This window comes from Corapipo altera, unplaced genomic scaffold, assembly GCF_003945725.1.
Source record: "Corapipo altera isolate COAL_440 unplaced genomic scaffold, ASM394572v1 56, whole genome shotgun sequence".
Lineage (NCBI taxonomy): Eukaryota > Metazoa > Chordata > Aves > Passeriformes > Pipridae > Corapipo > Corapipo altera.
The window spans coordinates 10,057,006-10,076,346 of NW_020884896.1; the positions used below are offsets into that span (position 1 = coordinate 10,057,006).

The 19,341-nt window shown below is 35.1% G+C and overlaps 1 protein-coding gene across 5 annotated transcripts in view; it reads left to right on the plus strand.

Annotated features, from left to right (window-relative positions):
- VTI1A (vesicle transport through interaction with t-SNAREs 1A) overlaps positions 1-19,341 on the plus strand; it is a 272,432-nt gene that overhangs the window by 41,205 nt on the left and 211,886 nt on the right. For 3 of the 5 annotated variants that reach the window (XM_027647785.1, XM_027647789.1, XM_027647788.1), the window contains exons 4-5: positions 11,064-11,141; positions 17,454-17,474. In XM_027647785.1, coding sequence (XP_027503586.1) covers positions 11,064-11,141; positions 17,454-17,474 — 99 coding nt within the window. The remainder of the gene's footprint in view (positions 1-11,063; positions 11,142-17,453; positions 17,475-19,341) is intronic. The other 2 variants (XM_027647786.1, XM_027647790.1) reach the window with 1 other exon arrangement.

A 19,341-nucleotide genomic window follows, 5' to 3' on the forward strand; every position in this document is an offset into this window, starting at 1 on the left:
GGGTGAGAAGGTACAATCTGTGAAAAGTGTAAGATGGAAAATTGATGAATGATAGGGAAAGAGCAACAGATACGTCATCTGAGATTTTAGTAGAATGGTTGCTATCACTTTGTATCTTTGTGGGAATTCATCTTGAGATTACTGCATAAATTTGAGTCTTTAAATTTATTGCATAAATTTGAGACTAAATTTGAGTCTCTGAATGCTTAGGAATCAAAAATCCAGATATGTTCTACATATTGGGATTTTTTTTCCTTCCCTTCCATATGTTCTTTCCACATTGGTTTTGCATGTCAGGTTCATGAATTGGAGTTGAAACTATTATGTTTGCCATATGCTATCAAACTTTGTTTTTCTTTGTATCAGATCATCTGTATTTGATGCTAACAGCTTTGTTATACCAGAATTTTCTACACTATGCCATGCAAGAACAGCTGGTGGGGTGGAGGGACAGATGTTTGGTCAAATGGTACTGGGCCTTTCTTGCACTTCAAAGGAGCTGAGCAGAGATATGACTGTAGAGTATAGTTCTGTTTTTCCAATATGAATAATTTGAATATTTGCCATATTTTATTAAGAGATTGGGAGAGCAAATGACCTGTATGAGCAGAAATTGGAAAGTAATTCATTAGATAATTGTTCTCTTACTGTGGAGTTCACCCTGTAAAGATGAGATCCTATGTATTAAATTCCTATTGCAAATACATACTCCATGGAAGAGATGCTACAGCATTCTGTGATACAAATTAATTCCTTTTGGTACTTTAATCATTACCTTCTTTGTTTGGAACTTCAGGGTCTTTTAAATGAAAAGCGGGATAACTTTTGAATTTAATCTTTGCCGTAATATTGAGATCTGAACATCTTTCTTCCTGTGCATGAATGCCTGTTCAGTTGCTATTTAAATAAAAGAGGTATTATGTAAGCAGTAACCATCAAGGTTTATTAAGTATGAAGATCTTAGATGTACCTCAAACTCCCTGAACTGCTGATCATCATAAACTGGCTACATTTACTGAAATGAGAATCATTCCATCCCTGCTCTGTTCGTTAAGATTTCCCCTTGTTATCCATTAATGGCCACTATAGGAGGCAATACAAGTTCTGGACTAATTGAAGCTTTTGACTGATGTAGCAGTCGTTAGGCAGTCATACATAAAGTGAGATTTTCCTTAAGGTTCACACTACATTGCCTTGACAGTGAAAATCTAGGCAGCTATAAACAAGATCAAGAGAAATGTGTAAACATTGTTGGTGACAACATAGGAACAGGGACAAAACAGAAATACTCAGTGAATTTTTTCAGTTTGGACATCAGTATTTACTAGTGTTTCTTATTATTCTTTGTGTGGTACGTTGGTCTAGTTAGAAGCAGAATTTCTGACTGTGCTACAGATAACAGGAAAAACAACAAGTTAACTGAAGCTTGTCTATCAGAAAAACACTTTAAATGCCAAATATTTTATAAATATCAATATTTGTGTAAATATACTCCCTTTCCCTTACACTGTGTTACAAAGTTTAAGTTCTGAAGAAATGAATCAAGTAGGGGATGTGTTAGCATGGCTATTTTACATATAGATATGTGCACTACAGTAATATTTTTTCATCCATTTTATGCACTTTTATAAATGAATATTTTAATAAGTATTTTCACTGGATGGGGAGACTGAGGAACTCAAATGAAGAGGCAGTACAAAAAGGAGGAGGACTTTGGTATGATAAATTAGAGGTAGTGGATTAGTTACTGACTTTTATCTCAGGTAGTGTAAGCAAGAACTGCTCATCATCAGCTTGTGATAAAACTAGAAAATGCCATGTCTGAACATTGGGCTAGTATTTTACCGTATTAGCTATTGATTTAACACAGCATGAAACAACTGGTGTTGTCCCAGTAGTGCCTGGTGGGGAGCAGTGAAAGTACAGATTTACTCCCCCTTCAGTCTGCTGCAAACTTCAAAGTCAAATTGTGGCCACTTAACTACTAAAATTACTAAACTCAGACAATTTTTCTCTTTTTTTAGAGGAGGCAGCATGTCTGTGTGTAAGTACATATGTTTTAGAAGGAAGGAAAGGAGTCCCAGCTGCGTCATGTCAGGGCAAAAATGACAAATTCAGGGAGCATGAACAGTAAGATGCAAATATGAGTTTTCTCTGGGCTGTGTTATACAGAAAGTGTTTTTCATTTTCCTTTTCAGTAATCAACAGTTTGAGCTAACGTGCTTATGGTCCAAAATGCTTGCAGTGAAATACACAGAATGATTACCATATGGGTGTATTTGTATGCAAACCACCATTATTACACCATGTTTGTTCTTTGCATCAAACATTATTTTATTTTTTATTTAATGACAAAGTCAGAAATTATCCTCTGCTACTCTCATTGAATAGAGTTTTTCATATTGTGATTAATATTCTTAGGGCTTAACTGAAAATTTCTTATCCTGTGTATTATTTTCAGAAATTAAAAAATACATATCAATATATGAGTAGAAAGATGCTGCTGAGAGTGTGCATGATCAGTGAAAAAAAGGACAGTGTCTAAGAATAGATTTTTATGCACTATAAAGTATTTTTGGAAAGGTCTGCTTAAGTTTCTTTGGTTTAAAATGATCCTGTCAGAGTAGCACAAATGTAGGTGGGACAGTTCATCTGCCTTGGAAACATCTCATTCATGTCCCTGCCCTCCTTCTGGGTGTCCGAAATGAGACCTGTCTTTATGGCTTCGTTTTGGTTTTTATTCTTGGAGTTCACAGTAGACAAAATGTATAATTTATTAATAGAACTGAGCTCTGTAGCAAAATTGTACTTTTAATTGGAAAACCTAAAAAAATGCCATCTTTCCTAGGCTTTGCCTACTGTTAGAAATCCAGGGAGTTGGAGAACTGAGAAAGATGATGGTAGTTTTCAAGAATGGCAGCTGGTTCAGCCCAATTATAGATTATCATTACAGTTCCTGATCTCTGTAGTGTGAGGCCAGAGAATGTAGATAGAGACTGATAAAGGCAATTAAGTATCAAATGGAGGAAGGAAGTGAAACTTGGATGCTTTTTTCCTGGGAAAGGGAGAAGCTGTTGGAATGTACCAGCAGATGTCTTGTTACTGTTAGCAATGGGAATCTAGGGTCCAGATGGAAATACTGGCTGAAACAAAGATATTTTAATGAACATTTAATGTTTTGGTTTACCTGAGATGTTTATCATCCTTCACCATGAACTAATTAGTGTGAACTAATTAGCTGAAAAATCTTAAGCCTCCTTAAGAATTTTTTTTTTCCTCCCTGACTCACTGTCTTTGGGAACACTCTCTTTAAAGGTTGGCAATCATAGTATAAACTTCTTCCTTTGGAGGAAAATGTCTCCATATTTTCATTTTCTCGGTTCATCTTTCTGTTGGTCCAACACACTGGAGTTTATCTTCCATCTCCAAGATTTAGAAAACACTTATGTTAATTACACCCTTAACACACAGCATAAAGTCTTTGGATCACAAAACAGTCTGAAGTACGTGATTCTGACGTGTAGTTGCTCCTGGTCCTCTAAATAGCATTGGGTGGACAAATGAGGTTGTGTAGTAATAGAGTTGATTAAAAAAGAAAAAGAACAAAAGCAAACTTTTAGTAAAAAAGGAACCACTGTAATATATGTTAGGTCATTACAGCAAGATCTGTTGAGGTGACCAAAAAGATTTCATAAAAGAAACATAAGCTTGGTGATGTGCTTGATAAAGGCACTGGGAGTTTTCTGTTCCATCATTATCCTTAAGAATTTTCCCTAAAAGGTTATTTTTCAGGGAAACTTGTAGCTCTTACATGTATGCTTATCTACATGTATGCATCTACCAGTTCTATGTGCAAAGATCTGCCACAGTTAAACCATTTCAAAATAAACTTATTTTTGTAGCCTAGTTATGCTGATCTTTAAAACAAAGTTATTCAGATCTTGTAGAGACTTCTGTAGAAGAACAGTAGCCTATAAGACATTAGTGACTCATATGGCTTTTTAAAGTCTGTTTTAGGAGTGAAAGTCTTCTGTGATTTGATGTAGAGACTGAACACCCTTAAATATTTCTGCAGGTTAGCTTGAACAGGAATTGTGGATCAGTTTATCTGTGAACAATACTGTGGCTGTTCCTCTTCTTTGCATGTGGATGTTTTGTTGAGACCGCAGTCTGGACATGTCTCTTTTCCCTCAAAGTCCAAGTGTGAAGCTTTGGTATAAACAACAGAATTTATCCTACTTAGCCCCCCATCACCCAAATAAATAGTCAGTTTATGGGTTACTTTGAGCCTGCATCATGTGTGTTTTTACCCCTAAAATATCTTTATTTTTAAGCTGTGTCTGAGTCAGAGAGAAGGTGTTCCCCTGTCTCCAACCTTGCTCTTGCCTTTTCTTCCAGCATTGCTGATTGAAATGGCTGTGGTAAAGAAGGGTCTGCAAGTTGCAATCTTTGTCAACATATTAGGCCAATATATGCCAATGTTTCCTATACGTATCAAGGCAAAAACCCCTAACACCAACCAACTTTTAATTTAACTGGCTAGATTATCAGGCTGCTCTTTGAACATGCATAGGGTGGTTACAAGGAAGCACTAGGCTTTTGGTGAAAGCGAATCTGGGAAGGAATGCACAATTTAAAGGAATGTCTATTGACAGATAGACAAATTGGTTAACAATTGACAAATTGGCTAACTCAACCAGCTGAGTAGATGTGTAAAGATAGATTTTGTAATGAAAGACGATAGTTTAATAATGGTCATTTGAAGGAATCAATGGAAAGGAGTTGGATCAAACACTGAAATTAGAGTACTGAAAAGCATGTTACAGGGGCAGACAAGCAGCTGTAGGTAACAGTAGATAGTGAAATAACTGCAAGTTGGCGGTGCAGAAGGCACACATCACTCTGTTGGCCTGCAGAGATGTTATGGTTAAATTTGGAGATAACCCAGTCTCCCTTCATGCAGCAGCTGATGCCTGGCATATTTTGAGGTTATGGTACATGAGTAAAATGGCTGGCACTCTGTTGTGCAGAGCAGCCCAACGCTGAAGGCACCTTGGAGAAGCTAAATTCCAATATGTAGGGACCAAGATTTGGTAATAATATGTGGTAATTCGAACAAGCAAAAAGTTGAGTGGTTGTAATTTAAAAAAAAAAAAATTGTTTTATAGACCAGGCTAGGGGGGAGTTGTTTCTTGTTATGTTGGGAGAATGCTGTCCAAGCCCAAGCAATACTTACCTGAAGTTTTCCATGCTTGGATTTACAGCTCTTGTATTTCATTATATTAGTCTTTGGTAGATGTAGTCTTAAATGGGAAGGGATGATAGTGAGTTTTTGAAGATTCTCTAAAAAGTAGAATGAGGCAGAAGTCAGTTAGTTCCAACCTTTTGAATTTTGAAAAATGTTTCTATTTCTAGGTTATTAAGTTTAAAATTCAGAGCTCAAGTAAATAAAAGCTGGTTTTCTAAATACAAATAAGAATACAATAGGAGTCATCCTCTCTTACTCCATAAATTCACAGGAACAATGAATTTCAGTTCACAGGTCACCTGTTTTTGTCCCTACCCGCAGCCCATGCAATGTAGCAGTTGTTCAAGCATCTGCCATGTTGGTGACATACATGGTCCCCTGGTCATGAGTTTGAGGTGGAAGTAGTTTTGTGGGCAGAAGCTACCATTTTTCATGACCAACATGTGTTGTATCCTCGTGGGAGTTTGCTTGACCTTCCTCCCTGCCCTCACCCCATAATGAAACCAAAAGTGTGTTTGATGAAGATTATTGAAAAGAAGATTTATGGACCTGTGACATCTATTTAAGATGAGTGATAGTATCTCTGCATTAATTTCACATTAGCACTTGAGGTTTGATTTCTCTCCACCGTTGTAGGAAGCTGTTGACACTTGGCAGAGTGGCAGAACATGGGTTTTGAGTTGTGTGTTTCTTTTTCAGAGTTGCCTGCAGCCTATTCCCTGTGCATGCAGGGAGGGAGGCAAGTCCGGGGGTGGCTGAGACATTGACTTTTGCCAGCTGACACGTACTGTTGAATTGATTCTTTCAATCAGAAGTTTCAGTGGATTTGTAGAATAGTTTTTGTTTACTTTTGGACAGAAATGTATCGGCTTTAGGGTTTTTTTAATTTTCTTAAGGAAATACTTGGAAGTCTGGCATTGCATCAGGTTGTATATTAGCACTGTGTAATAATTTTCCTGCTTCTTACACCCAACTGCTAAACACTGAGCTACTTAGGAACAGGAAAACCCCTTTGGGATTACAGTCTGAAGTGTCTAGTCTATTGTTCCTGGATCACCTCTGCAGAGAAATGTAGAAGTTTTGAAAACTAATGTTTGAACACAATTTTTAATTCAATTTCAATTTTTTTTATTTATTAGGAAATGTTTTATGTTTGTGTTTAAACATAAGCTTTAAGATTGTTAAGTAGGATCTCTTATTTTTCCTCTGAATTTGTTAAACTGTATCTTGTCCATTTCTGCTCAGCAAAAAATACTTAAATACTTAATCCAAAAGGTGGAGATGAATGTGTATATTCTGCAGTATTTAGCTATCCATTTGAGAATCAGGTCACTTTTTTCACCTTGCTTTTAGCGAGAGCAATGGCAAAAATGACTACTCTCAAAGAACAGAAAATAAAATCTAATTTATTCCTACAAATTATTTTTGGTTGTGTTAATCTTGAGTATTTATTTACATCTAGAGCAGAGCCAAACCGTAAAACAGATGCCTGGAGATTTTTTTAAAACATTTATATATACTAGGAAATTCTAATGAATTTTCTATGAAAACAGATGTTTGTGGATAAATAAGCCTTTTTGTTTATTTACGCGTATTCCACAAAAAAAAATCTGATTAATCCGTTCTTAAAACATTGAGCCTGAAAAATAGAGAGGTTGGGATGAAAGGATTTGCTGGGTCTTTTGTCTGAAACGAACCTAGGTTTGCTCATTTGTTTGGGGGGCTGCTTAGCATTTAGGAGGGAGAAAGCTATTCTTCAGTTCATGTATGAAATGTACAATACTTTATATCAATTATTTGACTGATTGCTGGAAGTGCGTTGAAGTGAAGGGGCATAGGCTAGTTCTGGCCTTCACTAATGGGAACATTTCAGTTTGTGGATGGTAATTAAAGTATAGAATGCGGAAAATTAGGCCAAAATTGAATAGAAATGAATAAGTATGTATTCTGTTGTACAGATGTTGGAAATAGATTATTTTGGATCCCTCTTTCTATCTACATCTTATTTGGTTACCATGTAAAATTCGGTCAGACACCATGTAGATTGTTTCTCTTCCCATTACCTTTTCTGTTTTTATGTTGTGATGTATCTGTATAGGTAGTAATTTAGCAAAATATCCTGTCTGCCAGGTGTGGGAACTAGCTGATTGTATTGTAATACCAGATCATTACTTAATTCATATGCAACCTAGCCTAGCACATGGAAAGCATTATAAATCTATTTACAGTGTGGCTGGTCTGATGATAACATTGTATTAAATTCCCAGGTGAGGCAATTTAAGCAATTGCTTTGCCATGTGTAGGCCATGGAAATTAACTTCTCATATGCTTTAGTAATAGACGAACTTCATTGGTATGCTCAGATTAGTAGTATAGCAGAATTCTTACAGTCTAGTTACGTGTACCCTGCTTCACATGTAGAATCATACAGGGGGGTGGTACTGCAGATCACAGATCTTAATTAGTTTAAGCTGAGTTAATTCATTTCAATTCTAATTTAGCTGGGCTTGCCCATGAAGACATTCAGTTCTATTGGGAAATGTTAAGGCTTGGGTCAAGTAGACAGATTGTTTAAAGCCAAATTGCCAGACAGAACTGAGCAAGTGTATCTGTTTGAACAGGGCTTTAAGGAAATCACCCAATCGGTATGCAAAAATCCTGTTCATAAACCAAGAGAGGTCTGCTTGGAATCAGAAATTCTTCCTTGTCAGAAGGTCTGGGTACTGTAGTACATTTAAAACAGCCCCTGAAACTTTCTCTGTCTTGAAGTTCTTGTAGAAAGTAGCTTAACCCTTTTCTGTCACCGTGTGTTTGTGCACCTGGTACATTTGAAATATATCCACTGAGCAAAAGCACTTGTGTGCTTAGACTTTTTGTCTAGATATATACAAGAAAATATAAAATACAAGGAAAACTTCAATATATGACAGACCTTTACAGACAAAAACCTGCACACAGAACCTCTTAAACCTATATTGAGCTGCCCAGAAATGCCTTGGATTACAAACTCTGTAAAGCTTCTGTCTTTTCTAGAAACATACATATAAAGTACCAGTAGACAGTGGTAACTGACAACTAAGACTAAAAATGTTGACAATTTCTTGATTTGCCTGGTTAGCTTATGTATAGAAGTCATTAACTATTTATAAAATGCATTATGAATTGGGTTCCTTCAAACTGTAGCAGAGTGTGTGACATTTCCAGCTCAAACTATCATTCTTGCATTTGGCTAAAGTATGTATTTATAAACAGCTGATAGTTATGAACTAAAAAAAAAATATAGAAAATTGTTTAATTACTGAGTTCAGACAAGCCAAACTAATTTGTATAGCCACATTTGGAAGTGTTAACCAATAATACTTTAATAAAAATAAGAATAGTAATTCAAGATATTGATATTTTGGACAAATCCTTAAAGAATAAATGAACACTTTAGTTCAAAGGCCTTTCCTTTTATATTATTGATTCATTTGGAAGTGAAACTGTGATCAAAACTAGTATCAAATTATTTATTGATTATGGCAAAGAGTTGTAACTAATTGTAGTCAAAGCATTATTTCTTTTAATATAATTGCTGATTTTCAGATCGTGACAGATTTTTGCAATAAAATAACAATGATACAAATATATTTATTAAGTTCAGCGGTGATGATATAAAGATTATAAAAGGTCTCTTAAAATTGTATTGCTATTAACATTTATTTCTTTTCCATAAAGTATATGCTTTTTCCTTTCTCCCATGCTGGCTCTTAAGAATGAGAATATCATCCAGTTAAATCTTTCAAATAAATGATGTGTAACCAAGGATCATCTCAGTCCCTACATATTATTAGGCAGCTTGTTCACTGGAGAACAAGCTCCTGGAGCATCATGCTCCTCATCTCAGTCTAATAATGATAAATACATTCAACACGAACAGAATCAATGGGGCTGAAATTGGGAGAAACTGTACAATTGAACTACTAGACCTCAAATGAAGTCTTAAGATTGAATCTTAATCAGACAAGACGATTAGATATTTATTGGTATATATTTGTAATTTCCTTCCTTATTTGATGTGTATCAAATAAAAATAGGAAAATAATATAATTGAGCAATCTATGCCAATTTGTTGGCTTTTTGGTGAAAAAAGAGAAAAACAAAACCTATCTCCATATGATATTCTTGCATACTGTGGAGTGTTTTAGTCCCCCATAGTGATGAAATGAATAATTTAAACAGGCAGCTCTGATACCACAGCCTGTTTAAAGGTTCTCATTTCCTTTAATGCTGTAGACTACTTTAGCTTGGTTAGTATGAAACTGTGACAGCTGAGATCTCCAAAAGATTTGGCACAATTCACCTCATGTCGTAGGTCCATGGTATGCTTTGTCCTTTCTACATCTGTAGCTTTAGTACATAATCTAGATCTGAACACTGGCAACTGAATCACAAATGGGTAAGCTTTGTAACAATGATATTGGTTATAAAGGGTGAACTACAGAGGATAAAGAGCTAAAATATTTTGCTGTGAGGTGACCAATACAAGGCTTACTCCATTGCTAGACCACATGCATAACAGGTGACCCACTTCTAAACTCCTTTGTCACAAAGGTAATGAATTTCCCTATGCTCAGTATAATTTCTAGTGAGTTGTTTCCTTTCCCTTAGTCTCAAAGAAGTCTTTTGGCATGATGGTCCAGTTAGGGAAGATTTGAGGAGGGTTTTGTTTTTTCTGACTTCTGGTAGTCACTACTGTGGCAGAGTGTGAGGGAAGCTCCCATTGGTAAAGGAAGGCCCTACAGTTTAATTCTTGCTACTCTTGGGTTTCTTCCTCTGATGAAGTACAAAAATGATCATAGCCACTCTCAAAAAAAATAAAATAGAAAATATGCTAAAAACTGTTCTCTTTTAATGGTAAATATTAACCGACTAAGGACCTGTTATTTGGCTAACAGAGAAATTGAAAGCTGGGTTGATGTTCTCATTATGGACTTCTCTGTTGTTCCATTGAATGCTGTGCTACCCTGGTAATCTTCAGATATTTGCTTTCTATTGCTTGGCACTTGTTCTAGTTTAGAATCAACACGATGATGAGCATGAGTTCATGAGCAAATCTGATGCTCATAAGCTGTGAATAACAACTGTAAGGATGCCATGAATGACTGTCCCAGTTTTGTCGTGTTTCCTTGAACTGCTGTAAACCAGTGTTTCCTTGTCCTGTTGTTTTCTCTCCTTTCTTTTGCCCTTTAATTTCTTGCCCTTTCGCAGTAGGCCTTCATAGCCTTAGCAGCATAGAGAACACTTGTTAATTTTTTACATCTTTAAATGTAATCAGGTATGTCAAATGTGTGTTGTTCGGTTTTGATTTATATTAGTTATATGGGAAAAACTCAGTCTTCCTTTCCTGTTTAGTGGCATCACTGTGGTGTTATTTTGAGTTCTGTGTCCAGCTAGCAAGTGTTCTTCAAAAAATATGTTTGGTTCCTTCCATGGCTTTTCTTGATTGCTTCTGATATTATTGTATATTGCCTCTCTGGTTACTCCATTAACATAACTGGGATCACACGTTACTTATCCTGAGCTTCACTGAACCTGGTTTCATTGCTGCAATGTTGAGGATGTGACTGTCTTAGAAATACTAAGGTTTTGCCATGCAGATTTGTCAAAATACAGCAGTTGAAGAACTTTGTAATAACTTTTACTTGCAGATTTTTATTTCTTTTTATATCAAATAGGTATCCATTAGGGGGCTCTCGAGGTTTAAGATGATCAGCCTTGATACCAATGGCTTCGGAGCTTTACTTCCTAACCCTTTTTTCTTTTTGTTTTACAGAAAAGGTCACGAATCGCCTACAGTGATGAGGTGCGGAATGAGCTCCTAGGGGATGACGGGAATTCCTCAGAGAACCAGGTAGGATGCTAATCAAGAAGCCCTAGTGGGTGGCTGGAGGGTGAAGGAGGTCACTGGCACACTGGGCTTCTCAAGCTGCTCCTTAACAGCATTAGCAACAACTCATGTGGAAGTGATACTATTTAATGCAAAGCTGGGGTCTTAATCAACTTCAAAATGTTTCTTGGAGATCTTACATTTAACCCTTTAACTTGTGATCACTGTCTGCTATCTTAAAAAAAATCTTTTCTTCTCTTTTCTTTATTATTTGGTACTTAAGAAATAACTTGAAACACGCTGTTTGCCGACAAAGCCAAGGTCTTCACCTCAAACACATGTAAAAGGAATAAAAAAAGTACATAATGCAGCTTTGATAATAATGCAGTATAATTAAATCAACACTGGCAGGCAAAACAAATGAAAGTATGCTCACAGAATTAGGCAGTACCCCACTCAGTTTCCTTGTGTGATTCCTTCCCTAAACAGATTTTCTCTTCTTGTACCAAAAACACAAGTTGTACTAATAAGAGCATGCTTTCATAATGCATGTTGTACCAGGATGCAGAATGCTATCCATCTCTTTTAATGAATGAAAGCTTGATAATCCTGAGGCTTTTTTAAAATCTTGTACCCATATTGTTGTTCTGGATACTACAGTGAGGATCCTGCTAAACTACCCAAAATTACAAAGGCAGTGTTTTATTCAGGAAACTTTGACCTACCTGTTAATATTCGTTCTGGGGCTGAAACTTGTTTGGCACTTTGAAAGCAGAATATTTGTTTTCTTTTTGAAAATTATGTCATCGAAGTTGTACCTTTTGAATTAGAATTTAGCTGAAAGTTTTCTTAAATGTCGGATTGCCTCTTCTGATGATATAGAATCCAAATTATTTTATAGTGAAAGTGAAAATTGTTTAAATGTTTACTCAAGAAATGTGATAATAAATAAGGAAATGGATCACAACAATGTTCTGAAATTTTCTGTATCTTCTATACGTGCAGTATAAGCTCAGCTCCACTAAGAACAGAAAAAAAAAGACTTGGAGACTTACCTGGTAAAATGACTTTCGAAACACAGACCTTGTTACCCTTGCAATATTTTAAATATACTCTATAAGTTTTAAGCTCTTTAATAGACTTTAATTCATACATTAATGAAAGTGTACACAGGATACAATTTATCTGAAGACACAAGACTAGAGTAGAGCAGCTCTGATATCTATGCAAATAGTTAAATTTAAAAGATATTAATCTTCATATTTATATATTATAACAAGGGGAGATTCCAAAATTTGAGTAAAATAAAGAGGGGGTTTTATCCCAATAATGAATTTATGGAAAAGGTGATTTTAGGAAAAAGAGTTTTGTAGTCTGCATGTCATGATTTTAAACGCAGTCCTGTGAAAGTGTTAAGATTCTCATTTTATTTCTCTTAAAGTGCTGCTATTTTTACATTTCAAGAAAAAATTGTGTGAATTCAGACATAAAAGGGCAATTGTGATAAGAAACTTTACTTAGAATATCTTATGGGTAGGGATGAGATAAAATATTTTATTTTCACTTTTTAGAGTATGTTTAAATAACTGGTTCATATGTGCACTTTTTATGAGGTATGATCTTTTTTCCAAACGTGATGGAAGAGACATGGTCTCATCTCAAGGAACTAAATACTACTTTTAACCATTTGTCAACATGAGGATTTTTTCTTCCAAATGAAGACATGGAAGAAAATTTTGGCTGCAGAAGGAGTTTTGTCTTTTAGGTAATCAAAATCGTATTCCATAACCCAACTTGAAGCTGTTATCCCTGTACCTTTGAAAGTTCTGAATTCCTTTCTTAAAAAATATTGTGAAATAGCACCATAAGGGAGTCACCTAATTCCTTTAAATATGTGAATGCCATTATTTTTAAAAATACATTATTTATTGTGGTTTTTTGATAATAAATCTCACATTTTCTTTTTCTTATTAAATATCCTTATTTATGTCTGTACTTCTGTGCAGGTAGTTATGAGTGCAAGCAGTTAGTGCAAAAACTTCAGCTTATTAAAATGTACAACCATCAAAATCATGTGTAAGGTTTGGGTACTTACCATATACCAAACATGATATATTGTTGTATTTAACTCGGTAACCCTAGGTCTAATACACTTTCATTCCTATACATTATTATATTGATAGCAAACTTGGACTAGATGATAAAAAGATGCTCAGGTATAACTTACAGCCTAGTAAAATATTTGAAAATGTTTCAAATGCTTGCTTTCAGTTTCTCTGGTGGAAATAAATATAGGTACGTAGACTGACCCTGACCCTGATGCTGTGGGATTTTTACTTCTCAATCAGTTTGGATTAGGTTAAATTAGTTTAACCGAAAAATGATGGGTTTGTTTTCCCCAGTTCAGTCACCAAACTGTGAAAGCGAAGAAGAAGGATTCCTCTTCTGACAAGAGGTATTGAAAAAAGTTGCCAGTTCAGAATTGCTCCTGTACTAATCCACAAATATTGGTAAAATCTGGCAATAGCAATACTGGATATCTGGACAGTCTAGGGTGTTACCCAGAGGCAAATAAGAGATATGAGTAGCACATTTTGGGAATGGTCTTTGTCATTGTGATAACACCTGCATAATGTTTTTGGTGGAGAGAGAAAACAAGAGGAACTTATTGTATACTGGCTAGTATGACCATATTAAATATCGAGAAATAAATAAGGCACTATTGGGGAAATAAACAATCTGGATATTTTCATTATTCAACTTCTTTTTTTTTATTTGAGTTTCAAAGGTACAATTACAGTGAACCACAGCCAAGTTACAAGCAGTAATAGGTAGGGTGATAGGTATGAGTTTCCAGTTGTTCTCCCAAGATTGGAGAATCTTCCCAAGAAAGATTGAAGCACAAAGAACAGACTGAAGAATTAGCAAATGATGATTTGTCTTTTGTCTTCTTCGGTTTTCCAAAATGTCTCCCATAAGTAGCAGCCATTATGTCTGGATGATAGATTAGAATACAATTGCCATATAATGTGTATACTAAGACTTAACTAATTTTACCAGATAAAGCATATAGAAATTTCCTGTAAGAAGTCGTAAGAATTATACAGTTTTGCTATTGAAAGTTTCTTTTGAAATAAATGTATCTTTGTTTAATTAGATAGGTGGTGATGTAGTGCTCTTAACACACTTAGAGTTTAGTAAAGTCATTGCTTAGCATAAATTAATTTCTTCTTACTTTGAACCATATGAATGTAGTCAAATGAGGCACTCAGAGGCTGAGAATCAAGAGACATCCCCTCTTGCATAAAAAAACCCCACTTCACTCACCCAATCCCAAAAACTGTGTGCATCGGGTTGTTACTTGTTTTCCACGAGTGGTCTCAAACAGGTTTTGTTGCTTTCAAGTCTTGTTTGTCATCCTGGCCACCAACATCAAGCAAATCCCTTGAAAGTTTTTAATTTAAATCCCTTGAGTTTTTCATTGCAATGATACACTACTTAAAGTTGTGGCTTCACTTTAATAATAATAGAACTGTTTTATGTAGCAATTCGTATGGTTTTGAGAAAGGATATGTTGGGTTAAATCAGAAATCCTTCTCGACCAAAATAATGTCAGGTACAGTATTACCAACTTCCTTGAGATGCAAGTGTTCCTTTCTCTTTTGCAACTATGTTCATTAGTAAGTTAAAATAAATCCTCATTAGGTTAAACTGCATGTCTGTATATACATACATTTTATAAGTGATTTCTGGTGAACAAATGTTTTGTGGCTACTTAATTTCTGACTACAAAGTTGTGATAATATTAGATTTGGACTTGCTGTGCATAAAGTGTGTCAAACTTCAGCTACAGACCAGGGGGTGAAGTTGGTCAATTTAATTCGCCAAGATCTAAAGAAGGTCGGTATCATTTCATATAGCCCTGGCAGAGCAGATCATTACCAGACACAAATCTGTTCGTTACATGCCGAGGGTTTATAGCAAAATAAATAGACTGTCATCATAAGTTCAGAAAATTGTGTGTTCGACCCACGATAATGTGTAAAGGGCGTTTAATAGAGTTCAGCATTTATTCGTTATCTATATGCGGACAGAGACGGCGGTAGCGTTATCAGCTTTTTAAAAAAAATTCGGTAGTTTTCTGTGTCACGTGACGTGCCTCACAGACACACACGCGCACACACACACATCCCATCTCGCTCCCTTGCTCTCTGTGGCGCAGTTTTGATTTTAGTCACAGCAGAAGGCTTAGCCACAAGAGATTCCACTGGTTCAAACCAGCGTAAACCAGATTTTTTTTTTTTTTTTTTAGCCTACAAAGGAACAGATTACCTCTTGTATCGAATTGTGTATTGCAAAAAATTAAATAAATAAATCTTTGTTTCAAAAATATGCTGATTATCATAACCTAAAATGGTGGCTGCACACGGCTTAACGCTGTTTATAGTTCAGCGGTGAGCATAATAAAAATAATGTTTCAAAATAGAAACGTAAAGGTAACACATTTTCATCAAGAGCATTGTTAAATGGGGGAAAAATATATCTTTTGTTAATTTGAATGAATATCTTTCAGCCAATGTTAAAAAAAAAACCAAACCCTCTCCCATTACTTAGCTTAGCTGCAAATCCCATGCAGAGCTTAAATTCAGCCATGCAGCACAAACAAGATAGAACATTTTTGTTTGGGACCTATTGAAAAAACAAATGTGCAGCATTTTAAAACTCTCATAGATTATAGCAGGGTGGCATGCCCAAACGGGCTCTATTGCGGGAGAGTAGTTTTAAACTTTGGCCCTTTAAGTATCATAGTCAACTGAAGAATGGTGGCCTCAGAAAGAAAAGATAGCTATGTGATCAACTCCCAGATCGTCTATTTCTAAACAGCCTTAATGTTTGCCTTTTTGGGGAAAAAAGGGGGGGAAGAGCTGGAGAAAGAGACCAATTTATGATAGGCCAGGCACTTGAATTTAAGCATTGGTTTGGCAGACAATGCAGTTTTCTTTATACCAAATTCTAGCAAAGTTCCTTTAAGCTACGTGCAGAGGAGCTGGTTCACTTAGAGTTGATGTGGTGTAGTAGCCCTCCTAATTACATCTCGTTAGAGCCTCCTTGTCCGTTTTGGTAACGCTCAGTTTTAGACGAGCCATATGAAACAATAGAGAATAATGGAGGTTCTTTTGTTTCCTTCATGCTGGTGAGACTTAAGTAATAGTAAACATTCTCAGCTTACATGTGTTGAAAATTAGTGCTATGAAACTGTAGGTGAAATATCAGCATAAACTGAGGTAATTATGTAGCTGTTGTACTTTCGAATGCAACTGGAATCGGTGAGAGAACTGTAATTTTTTTATAAAGAGCCACTCTTGTGCAGACATTTATTGTGAGTAATTATAGGTTTTGTTCCAGTACAAATAATTTCTCTATCTCTCTAAGGGGAGAGTATATTACAACACGGCTTGATACTCAGGCTGGGGTTTTATTTAGTTTTATAGTAAACCTGCCACAGCAGTATTATTAACGGTGTTAGATTGTGTTGATTTACAAGCATAAATTAATAAATATAAATGTATATACTATATAAGTATGCACACACACTCTATGTGTGTATATATACACACACTCTGTATAGTGGATTAAGAACCTGGAATGGGTCTTTTCTGAGGGAAATATGTTTCATGTTGTTCCCTATTCCTTTGTCTATTTTTAAATAAGCTGTTCAATAAATCATAATTCTGAGCCATTTAACTAAACTGCTTCTTTTTTTTTTACATGGCAAAACTCCCTGTATGGAGTTCAATAATAAAATTAGATAATATAGTTACAGTAGAACTTGGGTATATAAAAATTGAAATACTGGTTACCTGCTATAAAGATGCAGTCATCTATTAATAAGTTAGATCTGCTAGTAAAATAAGAAATCAGTTGTCACAACTAAAATATACAGAGAACATTCTGCAAACTTGTATATACAAAACCACTTCAGCTGTACAATCTTGGAAGAGAGGAATAGTAAACTTGTTTTTTTCTTTATAATATAGACTTCTATGAAGTCATTCCCCTTTATTTCATGATGGTGTCTTAGATGTGGTTTAAAAGAGAATTTCACACTATTCTCTTTGTTTAATGTGACAGTGTGAGAAAGTGATCTTTATTCGTTCAAAAAACTCTGCATGTAGTCTATGTTTAGGTTCTTTTAATGTGTTTGTCTGTGATTTTTAAATGCTAAACATGTAAACAGATAAATTGTCAATGTTAATTCTGTATCCTGTCACACAACTGATCTTTCTTTCCTGCCATTTCTTTCCTTTTTATCTTTTTTGTGCGTTCATGTTGCAGTTGATAAAATTACGTGAAGAGGTGAGTACTTTCTTGCTTTTTGTTGTCTAGCTTTCCCTTTAAAGCCGAGTTTCTAAATCTGAAGTAGATCTTTTTGTTCATTGTTGCAGGGAAATCTACACAAAGCAAAAATATTGATTACATTGCTTTAAAATATTCACTGTTGTGCCTCTTTTTCCCTAATAATTGTATACTTACATAGGAATCTCTAGATCAAACCTTAGAAATTAACATTCTTTGATAGTGGAATTTTTTTTAAAGGCACTAGAAAAAGAAGGGGGAAAAAACTCCTCTATTATTTGATCTCTCCTAGAATACCATGATCAAATCAGGTACAGTAATAATCATGTTTGCATCACAAAATCTTTGATAGGGAAAATACATTTATACACTGGTATTGAAAATGAAAGCATTGCTTTGGTATAAACCGCTGCTGAAACATTGTAAAAATTACACAGAATTTCACAGTGTTTTGAGTTTGGAGTGAGGTATTCAAAGAGCTTATGTATTATATTGGATATTTCACACGCATTGAAAATACAGCACAGGTAGGTAGACCTACACACACACACATATCAATATTTATTATTTATTTGTGAGTGCTGTAGATCTGTAGGTGTAACACTAGAGATCAGTATTCCAGAACACCTTTCTTCCAGTTATAAAATGAATCATAAATATTTAGAGAGAAGCCTGTTTTAATGGTCAGTTCCTCAAATGTTTCAGTTTATTTTCTGAAATTAATCTCTGCTGTTACTTACTGCTGTAGCAAAGCAGGTATTTGAACTGCTATTTTTTTATTATATCCCGGTAGCCACTGAAAAGAAGGTCTGAGTAAAGTCAAGATTTCTTACAGGTCAGATTTCTGAAGGGTTTCGTACAGAGAGTTTGGATCAGTGAAGTATTAGAATAAATATATTTAGAAGCATGAGTATTTTAACATCACATATTTGTCTGGTATCTTTGTGAAACCTGTGTGCCCAGTAATGTATCAGTAATGCATACTGAACTCTGCAGGAGAGGATTTGTAAGTTTTAGAAATGGTGATGACAAAGAATTGTAAAGTAACCAGATTAAGGACAATTACAGAGAATTCTTAAAATCAGGTAGATATTTGTGATATAAAGATTCTTTCACTAGTTCCCCAAATGCTTTATTTTTCCCACTTTTCATGGAACTGATATTAATATGCAAAAGCTACTGAGTAAAACAGTTAACAAAAAAAAAATTAAACAAAATAAACATGTAGCTACATGAAAGCCTTCCCACCACTGCTGAGCTCCCCTCCCCAATAGTCTCAGTATTTAAACAGATGACAGTATTGTTGCAAGGCTTTGTATAGCCTGATTTCTGAGATTTTTCAGAAGAACAAGGTTCATTTTCTCATCCCTTGAACAACACTAGCACGTCTGCTCCCATGCTTTTGCAAAGAATATAATAGGATCATTTTTGCTTGCAAACACAGATTGTAGTTTTATAAACATAAAGATTCCTAATTTGTAAAATTACTCTGAAAATTTAATCTTATGTGAGGAACAAAGCTGCTACTTATGTGCTTTTCTTTTAGAAATAGCTGTGAAGGCTAGTAAGAAAATTCTGGATGTTATTGCAAAGGGCTGCAACTTGGGAGCTATTCTGAACTCAATCATACCTTTTGGATCTTATAAATCTTCTTTATTAGCCACCTAAAAAAAATGATATTGCTTCTGGTAATTTATTTTTTTTTGTTTTTCCTTGCTAACCTTATAAGTTACTTTTTCCTCTCTCTGCATATAGTGAAAGCAGCAGCAAATAGAACTAAATAAAGAAATTTATTATTTTGCCTAGATCAAAATTGCACAGGTAGAGAAAAAAAAAATTAAAAACCAATTGTTGGCATTCTGTTCTC